Source organism: Leptonychotes weddellii, chromosome 8 (genome assembly GCF_054177405.1).
Source record: "Leptonychotes weddellii isolate Sample4059 chromosome 8, ASM5417740v2, whole genome shotgun sequence".
Lineage (NCBI taxonomy): Eukaryota > Metazoa > Chordata > Mammalia > Carnivora > Phocidae > Leptonychotes > Leptonychotes weddellii.
The window spans coordinates 28,200,472-28,225,403 of record NC_138376.1 but is presented as its reverse complement, the minus strand read 5'-3'; the positions used below and the strand labels follow the sequence as shown (position 1 = coordinate 28,225,403).

General features: G+C 38.9%; 1 protein-coding gene across 3 annotated transcripts in view; it reads right to left on the bottom strand.

The window, feature by feature from the left end:
* ZFAND3 (zinc finger AN1-type containing 3) overlaps positions 1-24,932 on the bottom strand; it is a 338,039-nt gene that overhangs the window by 206,586 nt on the left and 106,521 nt on the right. For 2 of the 3 annotated variants that reach the window (XM_081827415.1, XM_081827413.1), the window contains exon 3: positions 17,829-17,869. The exons of the other annotated variant lie outside the window; for it this stretch is intronic. In XM_081827415.1, the coding sequence (XP_081683541.1) occupies positions 17,829-17,869 (41 nt within the window). The remainder of the gene's footprint in view (positions 1-17,828; positions 17,870-24,932) is intronic. 3 annotated transcript variants of the gene reach the window in all.

The window sequence follows — 24,932 nt, the reverse complement described above, 5'->3', positions numbered from 1 at the left end:
TGGATATATCAGCTAAAAACAAAAGTCTATTATCTATAGTGCAGATACAAATACAATACTGGAACCCACTTAGGAAGGGCGTCTCCCTATAGAGTAAATAAGTAAACAGCCTATGAAGATCTATACAAAGGCATCTGTCCTTTAAATTTGGATGAAAGTGCTACTAAAATTCCAAATAGTTTTAAGTCATTGATGGCTCAAAATTCTAATATCATCAGAAAATAAAATAACATCCACACACTTTGGCAAAATCTTACACTTTTCTCATCATTTTCAATATCGTTTGGGAGTTCTCTACTACTGAAAACTTGGCTTCATATATTAGAAAAATTAAGAGGCTAACATAGCTACAGTTTTATATACCCACACCTTCCTAAACATGAACAGTTCAAAATTCAGAAACTGTAGCAGGCACTGGATAATTACTCAGGAATTCAGAGAATTTTGCTAACACATGTCTTGATCATGAAGAAAAAAGTGGATATGAAATGACAAACTTTTACATTTTATTTAGTCTTTGAGGAAATGTATAAAACCATTATTTTATGGAGGTAAATCTTTATCCCTCTTTCCCCCAAAAGTCTTGATCTTCAGTAATGACTCTTCTTTGTTAGTCAAAGAGTTAAAACCATCCCTTTTACTCCCAAATGAGTGTCAGTTCTCCTCAGAGGTGCCATGTTTTATTTAAAACATACTTTCTCAGTAACCACTTTCTTCTAATTGGCAAGGCAAAGCCAGGTCCCTAAAGCACATAGCTCGTTACATTCAGTTTGGATTACAAAAACACACGATGAAACAAACTGCATCGAAATGTACAAATTAACAGCACAGGAGTATGGGACAGGGAGGCGGAATTAGATTGTAATATGGAACAAAACCCACAGGGAGGCTGGGGAACAAATCACTAGTGTCTCTATAAACTATACAAGGTTTCCAAATGAGCAAATACACAAGGCAGAGGACAGGCTTTTCCATAACTCAACCAAATTGCTAACTATGATACAACAAAACCAGATTTTTTTTTCAACACTATTATGCACACATGTATGAGAGAATGGGAATACCAAGAAGGTTTAACAAATGAAACCTGCAGGCTGCACTATCTAAATATGAAACTCATCTTTGCTTTCACACTGACAATGTGCAAACAGTCCTGCAATTAAATCACACCTCCAAACATTTTTTAAAAAATCTTCTGAGAAGCTAAACACAGGAGACTAAATTAGAAATGGTGCTTCACTATGCAGCACAGAGAGCAAGGTTAATGAGCTAAAAGTTACATGAACAAGACCAAGAAAGATGTTACAAAATGACGACTTCACCACCAAAATAGAAAATGCATTAGATAACCCCTCTTCCCGCCACACATACACACCTTTTCCCAAATTAGATACTCTGTGAAGCTTCCAGCACTGTTTCTCTGATTTTCCCTGGAGATCTAGAGACAAACTGCAATTGAACTAAAAGAGAACAGGAAAAGTGTATGCCCTTAACCTACACACAAATGCAAAACAATACTGCTGCTACCTCCTCACAGGGTCTTTACAGTAGGATCCCATCTAAAGCTACTACCTTCACTCCTAACAAAATTTAACAGTCCACAAAGATTATAATTAGCATCTAAATACCTAAAATCAAATCTCAGTTCCTTGCTTTAAAATTTATTTAATCTTGGTGGGGGCGCCTGGGTGGCTCAGTCGGTAAACGTCTGCCTTCAGCTCAGGCCATGATCTCAGGGTCCTCAGACTGAGCCCCACATTGGGCTCCCTGCTCAGCAGGGAGTCTGCTTCTCCCTCTCCCTCTGCTCGTGCTCTCTCAAATAAATAAATACAATTTTTAAAAAAATAAAATTTATTCAATCTTGGGAAAATTATTTAATCCATTTGAACAGGAGTTTCCCTATCTGTAATAAGGATATACAAAATCACCAAAGTTGTGAGGATCAAATCACATAATATTGTGCAAAATGGCTTTATAATATAAAAGGGCTACAAAAACCTTACTATTGCAATTACTTCATCTCAAGATTTTACATTTTAAAAACAAATAGAACTGTGCCATTTCTCCATCCTATTTCACCAACAGTAATCCTTGTGCTACTTCCATTTTAAGTATACTTTTTTTTTAAGCATTCCCCTTTTAATATGTACCCTTGTTATTTTTCTTCAAACCAAAAGCCTTGAGTTAAAGTTATCTTTTTCTTTTCTCTATCCAGTATTTAGTCTAAAAGTAAATTTAAGAAACTTAAAACAAACCTTTGGTAATAGTAAAGATTATTAACATACAGTAAGTTCTACTTCACACACTAAGAACCAGTTGAGCAGTGGGGCTTCTAAATGATATAGTATTTTGTATTGTTAAAAATCATATTTTAGGTAGTGCACCTAGGTGGCTCAGTTGGTTAAGCGTCTGCCTTTGGCTCAGGTCATGATCTCAGGGTCATGGGATCAAGTCCTGCATCAGGCTCCCTGCTCAGTGGGGAGCCTGCTTCTCCCTCTTCCTGTGTTCCCCCTGCTTGTGCGCTCTCTGTCAAATAATAAACAAAATCTTTCTTTTAAAAAAAAATCGTATTTTAAGTATACATTAATGGCCTGCAAATAATGCCCTATCATTTTACCACCACCCCTACTGTAGACTAAGGATTAAGTGCATGGAGGTTATAACCAGAAAGTATCAAAAAGCAGCCTCACCATAACCCTCTCACTCAAGTCCAAAGAGTCAGATTAAGAATTACTCTAAGTATCTGTAGCATAGTGGAGACAAAAATAGTCTCATGGTGCTTTCCTGAGTCTATCTGATAGTTATCGATGTTCCTGCCACGCCTAAAAGGAAGTCCATAAACCTACCCAATCATTTAGTTTGCATACTCTACTGAGAACATGAAATATAGGCAATATGAGCAGTTAACTCTTATGCAGCTTTGTATGTCATCAAGATTTGTTGCCTTCTTACATGAAGGGGCCAACCACATCTAACCAAGCAGATCTCAGAACTAGGGGTCTCTCCAAGCTTCTTTTGACAGAGGTATACCATCAGTATAAACTTTGAGCACATATTTCTTACATGTCTGTTTTAAAAATCAACAATATATATAGGATGATAAAAGTATACAAGTAGAAATTCTAACATTTTCTCTCTATGCAATGGATAATCCTATGCACCTTATGAAGAACACAGCTTTAGACCAGCACGTGGACAGAAATAAAGTCAAATGACAGAGCCAAACTATGCTAAAAACCCAATAACTGGGGCACCTGGGTGGCTCAATCGGTTAAGCTTCTGCTTTTGGCTAAGGTCATAATCCCAGGGTTCTGGGTTTGAGCCCTGCATTGGGCTCCCTGCTCAGCAGGGAGTCTGCTTCTCCCCCTCCCTCTGCTATTCCCCCTGCTGGTGTTCTCTCTCTCTGTGTCAAATAAATAAATAAATAAAATCTTAAAAAAACAAAACCCAGTAACTATTAAATTTCTTCCATTTCTCCTAAAATACTGACACATAGAGACAATTTTTCTACTCAAGGCCTAAAAGAAGCTACCTGTCTGCTACTTACAGAGCTGAGCATTTTGTTCCCCATTACAAATGCAACAATTATTTTTGACATAATTTCCATGACAACATCATCTTCAACACACTGCTTCATTTATCTTGACTTGCGTAATTATTAACCACACAATTTAAGAATGCTTATTAGTGAGACAGCAAACGGCTACAGACAAGGAGGTCAGAAAGGGCTGCCAGAGTTCAGCTTTGCTAATCAGTTAAGGACCTGCTGCCCTTTGTCTTGCTTTCATTTGAGAGCAAGGAAGCTGTATCACGGAGAATAGGGTTTCTAACACAGAAACAGTCTTAACATATTCAAACAAGTTTTTTAAAAAATAGAGAAAATTTAAGGTTGCAACTGTGGTATAAAAAGAATGATTGAAAGAAACTTCTATCTCCATCAACAGGGGACTAGATCAATTAGGGCATGGTATAATGAAGGTGACCAATAATTTATCAACCAACTAGGACACTTTGAAGAGTGCAAAGAGGTGTTATTAGTTTCACTGTCATAAACATTATAAACTGAGACTATTCCAGGTAAATCAGGATACTGATTATAACAGAATATTATAAACCGTTCAAATGAACTAGAGCAACATGTATCGACATGATTGGTTTCTAAAAACATTATTAAAAAATACAAGTTGTAGAATGACTAGGGCAACGTATCACTTACACATTTTTAAAACAGAATCATATGTTGTTTATATATAAACACCCATTCATATTAAAAAGTATAAATACAAAAATAAGAACAGTGATTCTTTGTGACATGGAAAAAGAATGACTGGGGTAGAAGAAAATTAAGAGATTTAGTTCTCTTTTAAAATATGTTATAAAACAGGCTGCTTGTGTGGCTCAGTGGGTTGAGTGTCCAACTCTTGGTTTCAGCTCAGGTCATGATCTCAGGGTTGTGAGATGGAGCCCCGCATCAGTCTCCCCACTCAGCAGGGAGTCTTCTTGAGATTCTCTCTCCCCCTATGCCCTACCCAACTCACACTCTCTAAAAATAAATAAATCTTTAAAACAATAAAATACAGGAATGCCTGGGTGGCTCAGCTGGTTAAGCATCTGTCTTCAGTTCAGGTCACGATCCCAGGGTCCTAGGATCGAGTCCCACATTGGGCTCCTGGCTTCACGGGGAGCCTGCTTCTCCCTCTCCCTCTGCTTGCCACTCCCCCTGCTTGTTCTCTTTCTCTCTCTAACAAATAAATAAAAATCTTTTAAAAGAAAAAAAATATAAGGGCGCCTGGGTGGCTCAGTCGCTAAGTGTCTGCCTTCGGCTCAGGTCATGATCTCGCTCCCTGCTCCACGGGAAGCCTGCTTCTCCCTCTCCCACTCCCCCTGCTTGTGTTCCTTCTCTTGCTGTCTCTCTCTCTCTGTCAAATAAATAAATAAAATCTTTAAAAATAATATAAATATAAATAAAATAAAATGTTATAAAACAAACAAAAAGAACAAAAAATGTATTTCTCAATTCTGGTTTGACTTGTGGATGTTTATTATTTTCTATAATATCCTGAATTTCAGACACCCACAGCAGATACCCACCAATGGACAAGAGAATTCAGTGAGCTTGGGCGCCTGGGTGGCTCAGTTGGTTAAGCGACTGCCTTCGGCTCAGGTCATGATCCTGGAGTCCGGGGATCGAGTCCCACATCAGGCTCCCTGCTCAGCAGGGAGTCTGCCTCTCTCTCTGACCCTCCCCCCTCTCATGCTCTCTATCTCATTCTCTCTCTCAAATAAATAAATAAAATCTTTAAAAAAAAAAAAAAGAATTCAGTGAGCTTAACTGTCTCTTATTAACGGATGCATGATCAATGTGTGTTATATATAAGAAATCTTTTTTAGACTTTGTTTTTAAGAAATCAGAGTATAGGACAATAAGCAAGTCAACAGAATTACAAAGACAGAAACACCCTATTCAGATGCTTCATTTTAAGATCACCAGCTTTGGGAAAGGTGATTTGAAAAATCAAGGTATGACAAGCTACAAATTCTAGTATCTTGCCCCAACCTCACAATGCTATAAAATGACTCATTAGGGAGGGTAGTTTGTTTTATATTGTTTTAGTGATGGGTACAGAGCTCCCGCAATTTCTAGAAGAAAATACGCGTAACAAGAAGTGCTTAAAATTTTCAAATTCACTCAGTTCCTCTTACTGCAGAACCTCAAAATTCAGCTGTAACCTACAACTCTTCTTCCCTTCCAAAAGTGACTGGTATATCAGGCCATTTATACTCTGAACTTCTAACACAGGATGGAAGCAGAAAGATTAGAGTTCAACTCCAAACCGTGAGAGTTGCAGGTTCATGAGGAAATGTTTTAATTTACTGGATATAAAACAGTAATTTGTTACCCTGTTCTGGAAATTACCATGAAAAACAAGTCACCTTGAAGAGAAATGTTTGCATTTTGGTTTATCTACCATTCCACCCTATACCCTGCATTGTTGTAAAACTGAACTTGGATGTCAACATTTAGATTCCCAATGCTGCAAGCTATGGCCAATTCTAGTTTGCTCATTTCAGAAAGAAATTAACCACTTCTGGAATGTGTCTGACATAAGTAGTACGCACTTTCTTTTTAAAATATCTGTAACATTTTTTATAATTACATTAATAAAAGTCTGAACGTACAAATAAAATTAAAATTAAAATCCCCCCCAAATACTCCCCCTCTGAGACTACCAAAACTAAATTTTCACGTACCTTCTTTTAGCTTTATCCCATGCAACTATATACATATAAATTTTGTGTAGTTATGGGTATTTACCCAAAGAAAGCTAGAATACTAATTCATAAAACATATATGCAACCCTATCTTTATTGCAGCATTATTTAATAGCCAAGATATGGCAGCAGCCTAAATGTCTGGCAATAGATGAATGGATAAATAAGATGTGGTTTATTATACACAATGGCATATTAGTCAGCCATAGAAAAAAGAACAAGACTTTGCCATCTGAGACAACATGGGTAGACCTACAGGATATTGTGCTAAGTGAAATAAGTCATTGGCATGGTGCCTGGGTGGCTCAGTCAGTTAAGCACCTGCCTTTGGCTCGGGGCATGATCCCAGGGTCCTGTGTCGAGCCCTGTGTTGGGGTCCGTGATCAGTGGGAAGCCTGCTTCTCCCTCACCCCCCTGCTCGTGCTCTCCCTTTCTCGCTCTCTAATAAATAAATAATAAATTAAATTAAATTAAATTGAAAGAAGGGAGGGAGGGAAGGAAGAATAAGGAGGGAGGGAGGGAAGGAAGAAGTCAGAGGCAAGGGCCACCATTTTGACTGAGGAACCCTAGTGACAGGAGTCAAAGCAGCAGTACAGGTTGTTCCCGTTTCCCCTCCCCCTTCCCTTCTCTGGTTGACTTCCCAAGCCTCCTACACTCCACAGTCCTGGTCCCACCATGTCCCAGAAACAAGAAGAGGAGAATCCGGGCGCCTGGGTGGCTCAGTTGGTTAAGCGACTGCCTTCGGCTCAGGTCATGATCCTGGAGTCCCTGGATTGAGTCCCGCATCAGGCTTCCTGCTCGGCAGGGAGTCTGCTTCTCCCTCTGACCCTCCCCCCTCTCATGTGCTCTCTTTCATTCTCTCTCTCTCAAATAAATAAATAAAATCTTAAAAAAAAAAAAAAAAAAAAAAGAAGAGGAGAATCCTGCAGAGAAGACTGGTGAGGAGATGTAGGACACACAGGAGAAAGAAGGTATTCTCCCTGAGAGAGCCAAGGAAGCAAAGCTAAAGGCCAAATATCCAAGCCTAAGACAAAAGCCTGGAGGCTCTGACTTCCTCATGAACAGATTCCAGAAAAGGCAAACATACTTTGACCCAAGAGACTACAACATGGCCAAAGCCAAGATGAAGAATAAGCAGCTCCCAAGTGCAGGACCAGACAAGAACCTGGTGAATGGTGATGACATCCCCAGCCCACAGATCTGTCACCAGCAAACTGTGGGGTAACCTGGACCCCCCTTCTCTCCCCTTCCTCACCCACTGGACTTTTATATATCATAGGCAGGGATGGAACGAACGCCTCGTTAGATCTTCTCACCTTGCTAGTCAGAAATGACTGTAATTCTGAAGGGGGCTGCTGAGAAAGTGATGTTGGGTTGAAAAAAGGCTTTGAGTCATTTCTTTGGTTAAACTGAAGATTTCCACACCCTCACTACAGCCCAGGTAGGGGCCAGAAATAAAGAGACTAGGATTGGATAATGCTGCAAACATTCTTTTGTCTGCAAAAGGGAAGGTGTGATTTCTCCTTTTGGAAGAGAATATCCCAAAACTGGTTAGGCTAAGCCTTGGGAATAATATGGTAGATTTACATCTGGAGGCTAAACTGAAATACTTGGGAAAAGACAAATAGATTGAATGAGATCTGTTTTCTGTGCTTCTAAGTGTTTTTTCCCTAAGGCTGCTATTGCTTCATGTTTCCATTATGGCAGGTTTAGCGAATCCTCAAAAAGAAAAACTGATCTGCTTGCCTAAAACTAAATACCCCCTTAACCTCCCTTACTCAGTGAGTGTCTCTGACAGTTTGCCCTGGCTCATAAATAATATAAAGACTGGAGAACATCGGGGCGCCTGGGTGGCTCAGTTGTTAAGCATCCGCCTTCGGCTCAGGTCATGATCCCAGGGTCCTGGGATCGAGCTCTGCACTGGGCTCCCTGCTCCGCGGGAAGCCTGCTTCTCCCTCTCCTGTTCCCCCTGCTTGTGTTCCCTCTCTCGCTATGTCTCTCACTGTCAAATAAATAAATAAAATCTTAAAAAAAAAAAAAAAAAGACTGGAGAACATCATTTAATGAAACGGGCACCTTCTCTTTCTCTTCCAGCATGCTGCTTCTGCAAGTATCATGGGATAGTGGAAAGAGCACTGGGTTTGGAGTCAAGATATCTGGGTTCTAGTTGCATTCTGTCTCAGCAGAACTGATGTGTAACCTTGGTCAAGTCATTTAACCTCTATGGATTTCAATTTCCTCATCTGTAAAAGAGCTGAGATTTGTAAGGATTGAGCTGAGATAGGTAAGACTGATTCTATTTTAAAAATCATATAACTGCCAGCTGAAAAAAAATCTATGGTACTCAGGGCGCCTGGGCAGCTCAGTCTGTTAAGCGGCTGCCTTCGGCTCAGGTTATGATCTCAGGGTCCTGGGATCGAGTCCCGTATCGGGCTCCCTGCTCAGTGGGGAGCCTGCTTCTCCCTTTCCCCCTGCTCATGAGCTCTCTCTCTCTCACTCACCCACTCTTTCTCTCAAATAAATAAAATCTTAAAAAAAAAAAAAAAATTTTTTTTTAAATCTATGGTACTCATTGTAAAACTAAATAAGGAAGGCCTGTGGGTGAGCCTACCTATGGGAACCATTTTAGGACTACACGGAAAGAGAGGAATTGAGATTTGAGAGTTATAAATTCAGGCAAGAGGGCCCCAGAAGTATCATGGTCTTAAGGGTCAAGGAAAAAGTTTTAAGAAGCTAGCTTCTATGGAAGCATCTTGCCCCCACCCACTTTCTTGGCCCTTGCTGCTAAAAAGCTGTGGGCCTAAGGACACATGCTCAGTCACACGCTTGTGGTAAAATCCCACATTTCACATGTAGTCAGATGCCAGATGTATTGTTAAGGAGACCAGAAGAAAAGGGACAAACTGAGCCAGTCTCCAGGCCTTGGTACTATGGCAGGGCTGAAGCAGCAGGTTCTTAGGAGATGATTCACCTTTGGGGGGGCAGGGGAGGAGGTGGTCAGAGAGAGAGAAAAGGAGCATTGAGAAATCTCTGCCTTCCTAGAGCTCAGTAACTTGACTCCTATGGGATGAGGAGAAGCAGCAATACGAATCCGTGAGCAGGTGGAGGAAAGGGGTGCAGGTGGCCAGCACCTTCAGTCTACTTATCACTAGTCTGGCCTGAACCCCACTGCTAGTTAGGACAGAGAGGGCCAGAGTGAGACCTAACTGTTCAAGAGGGCAAGATTCTGTAATCCTCTCTTGACCTCTCACCTCACAAATTCTGATATGCCAAACATTTGGCCAGATGAGAAGGACCATGAACTTGCTGATGCGCATGCAGGGTGATGGCCAGTGTATATACTTCTTTCCTGACTGGCCATTCACTTGTCAGGCTATCACTCAGATTGGATAGGAGAAAGCTGGTGAGGAAGGAATAGAAAGAACAGGATCCCTGGATTCCCTGGCCCACAGATTCCTTCACTGTCACTTGTAGTTGTATATAACTTTTGTGTTTCTTGCTCCATTTCCTCATGCTGCCTTCCTTAGTCTAAAGTCCATGTGGGGGGGGGGGGGGCGCCTGGGTGGCTCAGTCGTTAAGCAGCTGCCTTCGGCTCAGGTCATGATCCCAGGGTCCTGGGATCGAGCCCCACATCGGGCTCCCTGCTCAGCGGGAAGCCTGCTTCTCCCTCTCCCACTCCCCGCTTGTGTTCCCTTTCTCGCTGTGTCTCTCTCTGTCAAATAAATAAATAAAATCTTTAAAAAAAAAAAAATTAAAGTCCATGTGGGGAGGGGAAAATGTGGAACACCCTTGTATAGTTTCCTCAACTGTGCCAGCCAGGTTGTACATAGATATGCCATGTAAATATATAGATAATTTTGTACATTTTCTTAAAAAAAGAAGTCAGGAGAAAGACAAATACTGCATGATTTCACTTATATGTGGAATCTAAAAAGCAAAATAAACAGACAAAAAAGCAGAAACAGAACCATAAATACACAGAACACACTGGTGGTTGCCAGAGGAAAGGGAGGGGTATGAGCAAAATGAGTGAAGGAAAGTGGGACATACAAGCTTCCAGGTACAGAATAAGTCACAGAGATGTAAGGTACTGCATAGGAAACACAGTCAATGATATTGTAATAGTACTGTATGGTGACAGATGATAGTTATACTTATGGTGAGCACAGCATAACATATAGACTTGTGGAATTACTGTACTGCACACCTGAAACTAATGTAACATTGTGTGTCAACTATATTTGAATAAAAATAAATTATGTGTAGTCTAATTAAAAACAGGATACCACACATACTGCTTCGTAGTCTTATCAATCAGCATTTAATTAATGTCCCTATGTTATTTTTTAAAGGGAAAACAAAAATCCCAAACAAACATGTTAAGAGCATAAATTAGGGAACTCTATTATTCAATAATAATTTTTGATTTAGGTAGAAAATTTGACAGCAATGAACAAGTTTGATAATTTCAAATTGGATACAAAGTATGCAGCAATGAGGAAAATGAAATCCTGCTTGAATACTGGCCATTTCAAACACTTAAAGCCTCCCCAAAGTCCATTTTGAATTGAAAACAATAACTATATGACAATATTGAGAAATAATAAAAGTGAACATGAAAGTACTATACAGAATAGTTTTCTCCCAGCTGACAAAAGCTAATAACAGAAATGTATTAATTATAACAATATTTTCTCTCCAAAGTATCAGTTTGAACAGGTACCTGAAAACAGAATCTACAAAACTAAGTACCACCTAGCTCTAGAGTCATGTTAGAATGTGATGCTTACATGACATGTATCATTTTATTTATTGTAATATTCTTTACCAATAATGAGACACAAGCACAAATAACCACATGAAACAAAGATAACCATCTTCTAAGAAATAAATATATTTGAAAAGTTACACTGAAACTAATTTTCAGGGGCGCCTGGATGGCTCTGTCCATTAAGCGTCTGCCTTCCTCTCAGGCCATGATTCCGGGGTCCTGGGATCCAGCCCTGCATCTGCGTAGGGCTCCCGCTCAGGGTGGGGAGGCTGCTTCTCCATCTGCCTCTGCTGCTCCCCCTACTGGTGTGTGCTCTCTCTCGCTCGCTCACTCCCTCAAATAATCTTTAAAAAAACCTAATTTTCAGAAAATAACTGCACCATTAGCTTATAATTTAAGAAATGTTTATCTGTAGTTTTAATTCATCTTCAACTGACAAGAGATCTCTTATACTTTAGTTCTTCTATGTGTCTTGTCCCTTTCTGTAAATCGACATAGTAATGCATCAGAAGTACTCCTTTTTTATTTTTTATTAACTGAAGTACACTTGACACACAATGTTACATTAGTTTCAGGTGTAAAACATAGTGATTAGACAAGTCTGTATGTTATGCTGTGCTCACCACAAGTGTAGCATGCATATCATTGACTACATTCCCTATGTAGTACCTTTCATCCTCATGAGTTACTCATTTCATACCTGGAAGCCTGTACCTTCCACTCCCCTTTACCCATTTTGCCTGAACCCCTACTGCCTCCCCTCTGGCAACCACCAGTTGGTTCTTTGTATTTATGAGTCTGTTTCTGCTTTTTATTAAAAGTATTCCCTTTTAAGAGAACTAGTCTGTAATGTAAAAAAACAGCAGCTTCTTGTATTGCGAATAATTATCTTTCCTTATTTATCCCATCTTGTATGAATCATGAACTAGCATATATCTTAAGTGGAACAATATATTCAATTCATGTCTACAGTTTAAATAAATTGCTTACTTCAATTTCTCAATGAAGTACTTTTGTCAGTCTATAAATAATAAACATTTTAGTGTCAGTGTCAGTTTTTAAAGGAAATTGCTGAAAATTATTAAACATTAAATACATACAGGACCTACTGGTTCTTTTTACACTGAGCACATGTTAAGTTTGTCTTCTGATAAGCATCTATCATCAGTGCTACTCAGAGAACCTTCTGCCCCCTGGGACGTATCTTCAGACTCACTCCCTTATAAAGTATAAAATGGCGTATACATTATACCAACTTCCTAGTCACCACACTCCTCTACAGTAAGCATGTCTAAGGGTGGTGGAGATAATGCCACACTGCTAAAGGAGTTACTACAGTCAGTTCTTTAAAAATTTCTGTCTTCCCCACTTGTGATCATCCCATCTGGTATTTCTCTCAACCATACTTTCATTTAGCAAAACCATTCTGTGAAAAGCACTGCTAATATGGTAATATAAGAGGTCTTTGTGAATGAGGTACTAAATGTCCCAAAATATCAAAGACCAGTTAGTATCTAAATTGGGTTTGCACTCAAACAGAAAATAATAATACCATAGCCAGTATCATTTCTACCTTTGTAAAAAGCAAGACTACAGAGGCTATGCTTGACTTTTCATATATACTTTAACAGAGCAGCAATCAGGTTTATTAGTTCATGCTTTCACACAGAAAATCATATACTTCAAACTATTTAAGAGTTCAGAATAGACAAAGGTCACAAAAAAATCAACTGGTTAATCCTTTGCCTAAAGACAGAAAAGAAATATTGTCCTATTTTCCAAAGAAAATAGGATCCCAAATAACTCAATGACTTTCCAGTCAATTTCTGCAATTCATTGGTTTTCAAACCACCATGGTTTTAAATCATAACCCCAGTAATACGTTATTCTCATTTATATATATAACTCAAACAAAGGTTTCACAAAAACAGTACTTGCCCTTAATGTCTGCAATGCACTGATTATTTTCTATCCTGCTCAATTTTTTAAAATGCAATCATGAGGCCTCTGGGTGGCTCAGTCGGTTGAGCATCTGACTCTCGGTTTCAGCTCAGGTCATGATCTCACGAGTCATGAGATCGAGCCCCATGTCAGACTCTGTACTCAGTGTACTCACTGGGGAGTCTACTTAAAGATTCTCTCGCTCTGCCCCTCCCCACTAAAATAAATAAATAAATCTTAATTAATCAAATGCAATCGTGACCATTACGCTGATTTCTCTAACCACTAATGAACCACAACACCCAATTTGAAAACTACACTAAAAAGTACTGGTTCAGGGGCGCCTGGGTGGCTCAGTCCATTGAGCATCTGACTCTTGGTTTACGCTCAGGTTATGATCTCTTGGGTCGTGAGACAGAGCCTCATGTTGAGCTCTACACTCAGTGGGAAGCCTGCTTTAGGATTCTCTCTCTCTCCCTCTGCCCCCTCCCCACATTCACGCACTCTTGTGCATGCGCGCTCTCTCTTATTTATAAAAAAATAAATAAATCTCTTTTAAAAAGATGCCAAAAAAATAAGTGTTTATTCACCATAACTATAAATACCATGTCATGAAATTTTGTGGCTTTCTATTATAGACACTTACTGATTCTTTTAGGAAAGCTATACAATGTAAAAATATTTAATGAAAGAAAAAGACAGCATGAAAGAATATTATTTTAGAATATTATCAAGGGGGTAGAAAAGCTAACAGCGGACCAAAAAAGATGCTCAAATAGCTTTAAAAATTAGAAAGATCTGTAGCAAGATGAACTGATGACTTTATGTTCAAGGATGCTTAAATATCATCCTTTTCAATAGTTTAGACATTCTTTCTGTAACTTCAAATAAATTGCAAATCTTATCCTTTCTTTAGAGGTAATATAAAAATAGTTAACACTCTCAACTGGGAATGATAATATATCAACTCAAAGGTGGGAGAATTCCTTACCCAAACTGCAGGTGTTTCTTGTTTCTGCTCACAGATAGTCTTAGTCTTTAAGAGAACATGTTTCCAAGAAAAAACACAGAGAATTGTGATTTAAGGAAAGAAAATACTAAACATGTAAAAGGGGGGTTGACAATTAAGTAGAAAAACAGCAAACACTTATGGGAATGGAAAAAATATATACTGTAATAAAAATAACTTTTCCTGGTTTTTTTTTTTAAGACCACATAGTAACCTCAGATAAAGAGAATCCAGAAGAGCACTTTCAATCCACTGTACCTCAAATCATAACATTAGAGTGAATCATTTTTTGGTGACTCCCCAGAATAGTTGATTTATTTATTTTTTTTACTTTTTTTAAATTTAAATTCAATTAATTAACACATAATGTATTATCAGTTTCAGAGATAGAGGTCAGTGATTCATCACCCTTATATAATACCAAGTGCTCATTATATCACATGCCCTCCTTAATGTCCATCACCCAGTTACCCCATCCCCCCACCCAACTCCCCTCCAGCAACCCTCAGTTTGTTTCCTCTGATTAAGAGTCTCTTATGGTTTGGCTCTCTCTGTGATTTCTTCTTGTTTTATTTTTTCCTCTCTTCCCCTTGATTCTCTGTTTTGTTTCTTAAATTCCACATATGAGAATACTTCCTTTAAATATCCTTGTGATTCTGGCACAAGAAAATCTTGGATGATAAGGGTCTTCAGGTCAAAGGCACTTAAAGGTTAAGCAAGTAGCATATTGCACATGGGGGGGTGGGGGAGGGAGAGACATACTTCCAAATGGCCTAAAATTATTTCAGCCAGGCCAAACCAGGATTCAAGATGCCAAAAAATAAAAATGAAAATATCCTCCCATTTCAAAGAGAGGAATGTTGGTTAAGCTGCAAGCTGTTAGGAACAACAAATCCAGCCAAGGTGGTATTCTACATTCATGCAAATGGCTGATACAGACAAAAATATGGAGAAACACTATTATTTGGTATACAATTTACTGGCAAAATTAACAATTCAGTGGTTTTTTAGTAACTTTCAGTGCCCATTTACTCATTTCCTTTCTCTAACTTCAAACAGCCCAGGAATCTTTTATAAAGAAAAGGGAAAATAATCTGCAGTAATAGGAGTTACTGGGGCATATGCTCACCATTTGACAGAATATTTCATCAGAGGCAAACAGTTATCAAAGTTAGCTATAAACTAGCACCCACAGTTCCTCACCTAGTACTCTACTATCCCAACAAGATTTTAAACATGTCTTTACTCATTTCATTTTTATGTAAACAAGTTACAACAAACTCACTTTTTCACCATGTAGATTTATTCTGAAAAGCAATCTTGAAAAATACCTAACCTAATGGGACACAGCAGCTGTTTCTAAAGTGATTTTTCCATCTTTTAAAAGCACATTGTATACTTTATAGTATACTTTAAAAGAGTATTTAAAATCACAGTGGTTTTGGCCAAAATAATCTTCATGTTGTCCTATACATCTCATACCTAATGTTGCAACAGTGTATTTCTATACTCTATTTCCATACAGGAACAAAACCCACAAATAGATCTGTAGAGTTCAATGACTTTTCTTGTGTATTGCAAAAAGAACCCCAGATGTTACTTCCACAAGCAAATGTTACTAGTCATTCCTTTCAAATGATGTTGAGGAAATTAAGAATATGGGGATGAAGATAAATAGGGGAAAAGGGAGTATTTTCTTTACACACTTGAAAATACCCTCTTAATATTTTTGAAAGCAAAAAGCAAAAATGACAAAGCTGTATAAAGAGTAAATGGACACAGATCACCAGAGAAACAATAAATAATTATTACTATAAAAAAATCAAACTACAGCAAGTACAAAGAAATACAAAGACCCCAGCTAAACTGTCTTCACTGGTCATTTTTTAAATTTTATATTTATTAGGGACACGAGACGGTTCTTTTGAGTAGTTGATGTGAGCCCCTTAACTCAAAGGTGCCTGGCCTTCTCCCACAGCCACACTTTACTGAATTATAAGGGGAAACTAGCTCCATATGGAGACAGTCATCAATCTAATATACATTTTGTCTCACTGCTTTCATCTTTACTATAAAACTTAAACTCTCACCAGTAAGGAAGCATTTCTTCATATCTGTAATTGTAGACATGCAGAGTAAAACAGCAGAATACATTCATTTAATGGCAGACATACTGTTAAAAGTTGGATAAAAACCAAACTTACCAATATTTTTTTTCCTTTTAAAGACCTAAAGTATTTGACAAATTCCAAACTTTAACAGATACAAACTGCCACCTTCCCCAACTCCCCCAACTCCCTCCCACCTATTCCCTAGATTAGGCAAAAATGTAAAGGACTAAAGCCTAAATATGATTATTTTCTTGCCCAAATAGCATAATGAATAGTGAAATCTGACAAAGATTCTCTCCTTGACCAATCTCTAGCTAGGCTCTTCTGAGCCCTCTTCTCAACTAGGACTCAACCTTGACCTATAAAAACTACAGACTCTTAACACAGATGGTTTCTTCTACCCCTTCCCCAATCATTAAAATATTTAAACAAACACTAACACATTTTCTAACAACTCAAGGCCCCATCCCTAGGATGACCTTAGCCCCTCTTAAAGTGCCTGCCTGAGAAAGCTCAAGGCTGCCAAAAGAATATAAGGTTTTTCTAGCTGTAACACCGGTCTGCAAGGCCTCCGACCACCCCCTCCTTAGACCATTTACTAAAAATGATTTGCAACTGTGAATCCTTCCTCTGTCCCTTTGAGATGCATATGCATCTCCTACATCTCAGGAGTCCCTATTTCAAGGACATGAAAGCCATTATTTTAAAAGGTCACCATCAGGAATGGTAGGGCCTCAGGCTCAGTCTCAGTAGAAAGACAGAATCCTAACTGCCAGGACAGTCAGCTAGTAGACACAACCAACCTATTCATCATTTACACTGAGAAGCCCTTTATAATTTTTTTACTTCCCTGACTCTACTGAGCCAAGCTAGCATCCCTCCCTACTCCCTCATTCTCCATTTAAAATACCCAGTTACCTCTGCACAAACTGAAGTTGTGTTCAGTTCAAACTGAACTCTTCCCTATTGCTATATATTCCTGATTAAAATCTGTCCTTAGCACTTCAAGTAGTGTCCAGCTTTATTCTTGACAAAATGAATAGAAAAGGAAGGTTAAACATATCTCAGTAAAGACTCAGTTATTTTGTATGAAATCATTAGACATAAAATTCTTTTTAAAAAATGAAGGTTTAAGTTCATGAAGGAGTCATAATTTAAGGAGTCAACCAATCAGCAGTTGGGGGCTGGAAAAGGCCCTTGGCAAACATCAAGCCCAAGCACTTCATGTTATAAATGATGACTCTAAGGTCCAAAGAGATTAAGTGATTTACCCAAGGTGATTTCAATAAGGGACTGGATTCTAGGGCTAATTCAACATGATTCTCTTCCTGACTCCTACATGAAAATATCCTTTCTCTTGTATTCTCACTGGTAAAAACAATATTCACTACTAATATTTCAAGTCAAGTTCAGACATAAACATGTTATTACCTATTACAACACAAGTTTTTACAGTTCCACTATATGCCCACAACTGTACGCTATGTAAAGTTTGTTGGGTGCCAAGTACACAGACGATTTCATTTCACTCAGGGAAGGCTGTTTCAATAGTCCTAGGCAAATATATGAAGCATCTTGGTAAGGAGAAACTACTTTCACACACAAGCAAAGAAAACAAAACCCCATGCATAAACACAAAGGAAGGCCAAATAATTTAGATCGTCTTAAAAACAATCAAAAGAAGAAAAAATAAAATAAATAAAAAACCCTTTTCTGCACTTACCAGCAAAGCATTTGGAACAGAGGTTCATAGTCTTGCTGGACCTGGGGCAAAAAAAAAAGAAAAAAAAGAAAGAAGAGCTAAAAATTCAGTATTACTCTAATGAAAACATAAAGATGTTTGAAATGTAAGTAAGAATCTCCTGGCCAGGCAACTGAACTAATTACCTAGTGCTAAGCCCCTAATCAGCCACCCTCTCCCACAAGGAAATGAAAACAAAACAACAAAAACAAACACACACTTTGTTATCAGTGTGTTAACAAATGCTTTACTTTTTGTGATTAGCAAAATTCAGAAATAATGTAGCAGCAAGTTCAGAATTACTCTAACATGCCCAGAAGATGACACAGGAATCATTCTGTCCCACAAGATTACCACATTCCCTCTGTTCACACTGGAACATATACCGCAATCACTACAGACGATGAAAATTTTGTCTGTAAAGGAGTAAAACTTTCTGCTCAGATACACACTCATGTATCTCCATAACATTATTTGAATTTTTATCTCATCTTCTTTCCCTTCATTCTAGTCCTATTTTCAGATCCTGGTCACATCATGACCCTGTTGTTTAAAATTCGTTCTTCAGAGGTTCCCAATCAAATTATTTTTCATGTCTTTTCATCTGTTAATAATAGCTACAATTCACTGAATACTAACTTTGATGGGCACTTAACATACATTATCTTATTAATCTTTCCACCATCCGTGAGATGGGTATTACCATACTGTTTTGCTTCTAAAATGCACTTAAAAAAAAAAAACCACATTAAAATTTCTACAACCAGGTAACATCATATGACTGGTTACAAATGATGACTAAATTAATGAGGAAATGTTCCTACCACCTCCTCCTAGGTGTTATTAAATTGAGGGATCTTAGGAAATCAGGGACAGTCTTATCTCCATTTGACAGGCAAGCAGTTCGCCCAAGGTCACAGAGCTGGGGAACTGCAGAGGAAATGCATGACCCTGGCCAAAGACCATCCTTTTTTTATTATTATTATTATTAACATATAATGTATTATTTGTTTCAGGGGTACAGGTCGGTGATTCATCAGTCTTACATAATTCACAGTGCTCACCATATTACATACCCTCCCCAATGTCCATCACCCAGCCATCCCGTCCCCTCCCACCCCCCTCCACTCCAGCAACCCTCAGTCTGTTTCCTGAGATTAAGAGTCTCTTATGGTTTGTCTCCCTCTCTGTTTTCACCTTGTTTCATTTTTCCCTCCCTTCCCCTATGATCCTCTGTCTTATTTCTCAAATTCCTCATACCAGTGAGATCATATGATATTTGTCTTTCTCTGACTGACTTATTTCACTTAGCATAACACCCTCTAGCTCCATCCATGTTGTTGCAAATGACAAGATTTCATTCTTTTTGATGGCTGCATAATATTCAAGTGTGTGTGTGTGTGTCTGTACACACACCACGTCTTCTTTATCCATTCATCTGTTGACGGACATCATGGCTCTTTCCATGGTTTGGCTATTGTGGACATTGCTGCTATAAACATTGGGGTGCACGTGCCCCTTCGGATCACTACATTTGTATCTTAGGGGTAAATACCCAGTAGTCAAAGGCCATCCTTTGTTCACAGCATAACACAGCACCTTGCACTACAAAGCAGCCCAGGCACAACATGGTGGGCAATCGGTAACTCTTCTATTAAGTTCTTCTCATTGCTGCTTCCGTTCCCGATCCTCTCCCAAGTGGACTCATTCCTATAGCTTTCTTCCCCAAACCTCCTAGAATACTCTATGTTGGATAAGCTGACCTATTTACAGCCTCATTCCTCAGCAACTCCCCTCCTTGTCTTTGCCCAGAGGTGCTCCTATACAGAACAAGCCAACTTTCTTCTGCTCTCCCTAGTAAATTCTACAATTAATGAAAGCCTCCCTCAGGAGTATTCCCTGACGGCTATGGTTGTTTTCCAATGTACTGGAACCCAAGACCTAAAGGCAAGTAATTATCATAGTGACAAAATTGGGGAGGGGGGTAGGAGGTGGGGGCCCATTGCTTCTCTTTCCCCAAAAGACATGCTATGTTAACAGGTGAATCTCTTTGAGGATTCTGCTTAATACAAAGACATCAAAGGCAGTAAGGAAATTCTGAGTATCAATAAATGAATAAAAATTAATAAAGAGACAAAAAGATGTTATTATAATTGTGGAATCTAACTTTTATTACATGGCTAGTATGTGGTAAGTATACCAGATGCCTTCAACCCCATTTTACCAAATGAGGAAAGCTTCCAGAGTGTATATAATTTGCCAAAGATTACATAGCAAGTAAGTGGATGAACCTGGTCTGCTAACTCCAAAACCTGTGTTCTTTTCACCATGCCATACTAGGGCCTCTGCCCCCAATACAGAAGCTGAAGGATACACATAAACCCTGAGTCAGCACTCTGGTAATTTAGGAAAATGGTCCCACAAGTACAGATTTAATGTACGGTAATCAAGTAAGCTCCCTGAGAAAGCACAGCCTTTCATCAGGAGGAAGCCCAATACCTGCCCTCCCCTCCAAATATATATACACACAGGGAAGCAACTGTAGGCTGCCAGTTATTTCAGTTCCAACTGAAAAAGAACTGAGGATGAAGGAATTTCTTTGTTACTAGAAATCCTCCCCCCCAGGAAAGCAAGCCTCTTCCAGATGTGGTCCCTATCTTTTGTCCATGCAGTAGCACAGAGAGCAAGAGGTAACTTGTGATCACTTCTGATGCTTCCCACTGTCCAGCAGGAATTATGCGAAGCGTGCAGAGAACCAATGAGGGCAGCTCGGCACCAAGTGTGCAGTTTTACCATCTGTGTTTCACAAAGCTGGTAAGAAAAAAAATGGCAAAATAGCCTTTTTCTCTGCATCCCCTTTTCTCCCTTCAGATAATTTATTTAAAATACCCACTATACCTAAATCTTACTGACATCCACTCCACTTTCTGAATAGGAATTTCCCAGCAATGTGCTTATCAATCAGGTTATGAAAGAAATAATACAGCTACTGATATTATTAATCAAAACAGATGTATGAAATCTAAAATAAGCCAGCTTTTGGCTAGAGAAATAATGGCCACTGGTAATGCCAACTTGGATCACATAGTTCAGGAACTCACAACTTGAAAGAACTGGCAGACGCTTCTGAGACCTTCTCTCCTTTCTCATGTTCAACATGTAAAACTTGAAGCTAACCACAGGCATACAACTACTGATTGCCCACAGAAAGGAGTCTTGCAGTCTTGAAACAGACAATAGAGTTCTCTATGTGACAGCAAACATGAAAGGTAAATAGGATTCTCTTATGTCCCACTGCTCCAAAGAAACTGCTCTTATAGAGCTCTCCAAAGGCTACCAGGTTTCTAAAACCAAGGACTAGTAGCTTGAATAATGGCCACCCAAAGAGATCAAATCCTAATCCCTGGAATTTGTTAATCCCTGGAATTTATTTTATCTGGAAAACAAGGTCTTTGCAGACAAATTAAAGATTTTGAGTTTACCCTGTATTATCCAGGGGAGCCTAAATGATACAAGTGTTTCTGAGAAAGGGCACAGAGAGTTTGGAGAGATGCACAGAAGAGAAGGTGGTATCAAAATGGAGGTAGGGACTGTAGGAATGTGGTCCAAACCCAGGAATGCTGGGAAAGCTAGCAGAAGTTGGAAGAAGCAAGGAATGGATTCTCCCCCTAGAACCCCACAGAGAGAAGGCAGCCCTGCCAGATTTTGGACTTCCAGCCTCCAGAACTTCAAAAGAATAAATCTCTGTTGTTTTGAGTCATCCAATTTGTGGTAATTTGTTACAGCAGCCTCACAAAACAAATACACAGAGTTGGGTCTCTGATCTCCTCTCACTCCCTCCCCCACTCAACTGTATTCATCCAGAAGCATCCCTCTTAAAACTCTTTACTTTGTCTTCTTGTTCAGATTCTAGATCAAATTTACCGCCCAACCCTAGTTTTTCTCACCTCACTGCTCTCTTTTGGCCACCTTTGCTGGTTCCTCCTCCACAGTCAAGACCTTTATCTGGAGATCCCAGGGCTCAGTCCTCATTACCTCCACTTCTCCCTGGCTTTAAATATTCTATCTATACACTAAAGACTCACAAATATTCACCCTCATCCTAAACCTCTTCAACTTGCTCCAAACTCACATATTTAACTGCCTATTTGACAACTCAATATGCAGCTCAGAGCCAACATTTCAAACTGGAACTTCCAATACTCCCAAACTTGCCTGCTGCATCTTGTCCACCTTTATAAATGGTAACACCTTCTTTCCAGTTGTTCAAGTCAAAATCCTAGAAACCAACTTTGATCTCTCTTTCCTATAGTCTCTCATACACAATACTCAGCAAAAATCATTGCGTCTAATTCCAAACAGACCTCAAATCTATCTACTTCTCTCCTTTGTCAATGCTTCCACTCTGGCCACTGTTACCTCACAGCTGGACCACTGTAAATGACATTTTACTGGTCTCCCCATTTCCACTCTTGACCGCTTATAATGATTTTCCACAAAGCAACGAGGAATCTTTCAAAACTAAATTAGATCGTGCTGGGGTGCCTGGGGTGGCTCAGTCGGTTAAGCGTCTGCCTTCAGCTTGGGTCATGATCCTGGGATCGAGCCCTGCATCTGGGCTCCCTGCTCAGCAGGGGACCCTGCTTCTCCCTCTCCCTCTGCCCTTCCCCCTGCTCGTGCTCACTCTCTCACTTGCTCTATCTTTAAAAAAATAAATAATAAATTATTTTTATTTCTTGCTTAATGCCATCCAACAATTTCCTATTGCATTTAATACAAAATTCAAACACCTTTCCAAAACCATAAAGTTCCCTCACGGTCTCACTCTGCCTACCTCCCCCTCTTCTTTCTTACCATTTTGCTCCCCTCATTTACTACATTCCAACCACACTGGCCTTTTTTCTTTTCCTAGAATGTGCTGTAGAGCTCTTGCCCATGCTGTTTCCTCTACCCTTAAATCACAGTAAGAATAGCTCTTTCTTGTCACTCAGGTCCTGGTTGAAACCCCCTCAGTAGGCTTCACCTGACCATCCAAATTAAATCAGTCCCTCTTCCTGTTTTCTTTTAGCAAATGACCCTCTTGGTCACTCATGTTTGGTACTTAATAGGCACCCAATATTTGTTAAATGGAGAAATGAATCCCCTTCTCCTAAAGGCATAAAACATAAAAACCTAAGTAGATTTCAAAAATGTGTTTTGTAAAGGTCATTCAAACACCATCTGGAAGAAAGGGCATCCACAATTTCATATTTCATTTTTAAAAGTGCCGTAAAAATATGTAAATTTCATTTTCATTTTATATTTACTTAATATTTCCCAAGAATATTTAAGTATTCTTGAAAAACATGTTTGTTGCTCTGTAACAGTCTAGTACATAATATAATTTATTTAGTCACTCGCTGTTAGATGTTCAATCTTTGCCCCAGATTTTTTCTATTATAAATATTCCTATAATGACCATTTTAAGACATAAATCTTTGGTCATAAATCTTTGAACAACTTTCATTAAGACTGATTCTGAGGAGAATTACTAGATGAAAAAGTATGATTTGGATAAGTATTGCCAACAAACTCTTACCAACATTAAGTATTATTACTTTCAAATCTTTGCTTGATGGGAGAAATGGTTATCTTACTTTAATCATTTGTTTTCTTCTGAAATAAAAATTTCCCAATTTTGAAGGATATTAATTTTTTAATGAAGGATAAATTAACTTCCAACTAATTCATCTGGGGGAATTAAAATAATATTCCTGACTTCTAGAAACATTTTACTTATAATATTTTCTTTACATCCATAAAACACTACTATCTCTTCCCACCCAGGAAAACACACACATGCCAGGTTCCCTCCACAAAATATTTTTAATATAAATAAGGAAATAAAAAAAAACACACAGCACCGTATCAATATTCCTCAACAATACTTTTTTTGGTCCAACAATGAGGAAAAAAACTGAGATACAAAAATATTTAAGACTCAAAAGGAAAACAACAGTACCAGCCCAAGCCCTTCCAGTCCTATGGTCCCTAAACTTCTCTAAGTTAGGCAAGGATCAATAAAACTGAAAGAATTTAGACTACAAAGGGGTTTCCTTTTTTTCTTTTTTTTAAGATTTTATTTATTTATTTGACAGAGAGAGACACAGTGAGAGAGGGAACACAAGCAGGGCGAGTGGCAAGGGAGAAGGAGGCTTTCCACTGAACAGGGAGCCCGATGTGGGGCTCTATCCCAGGACCCCGGGATCATGACCCAAGCCAAAGGCAGACACTTAACGACTGAGCCACCCAGGCGCTCCTAAGTTTTTGTTTTTGTTTTTTTAAGTAATCTCTACACCCAACGTGGGGCTCGAACTCACGACCCCGAGAGCAAGAGTCACAGGCTCCACCAACTGAACCAGCCAGGTGCCCCAATGGGGTTTCCTTCTTAATGAAGACAACTAATCTGTAAAAACCAACTAGTCACATATCCTAGCTCAATCTTCTTTAATAATATAAAGGAAGGAGAGGGAAGAGAGAAGAGGAGACATTGGGGAGGCAAGGGAAGGAGAGGGAGGTGAAGGAAGAGAAGGAAAAATCAAATCACAATGCCTCCTCCATTCTAAAAATCATTCCAGTTGCCTAGAAGATTAGATGATTAAAGACTAGTAACAATCTGTGTGCCACCTCATATACTTACAGCCAGAAAGTCTAACTTCCTACAACAGCTAGGAAGCAAGAAACAACTCTACTAAATCATCACTCTTTGCTCACCCCAGGCAAACAAGAAAAAGGCCAGTTCAAACAGATGACATCCTAGCTGGCAATGACAAAGGAGGCTTTCAACAGTGCATCCAGCCTGTCTGAACTGTTACACATCACTCTAAATCATTCAATGTCTGCGAAGTTTTCTTTCTAAGGGAATATTACAAAGGAAAAGATGGAGTTGTTAATAAGGGGGATTAGTTTCTAGAATGTAGCAATATGGGTCATACTACTTTAAAAGATAATTTCAATTTAACAACTTAGATTCCAGTTGGGATACTGTAATAAACAGTGTCTTAAACATTTTATACCAAATTCAAGGACAGCAAGGACACAACACAC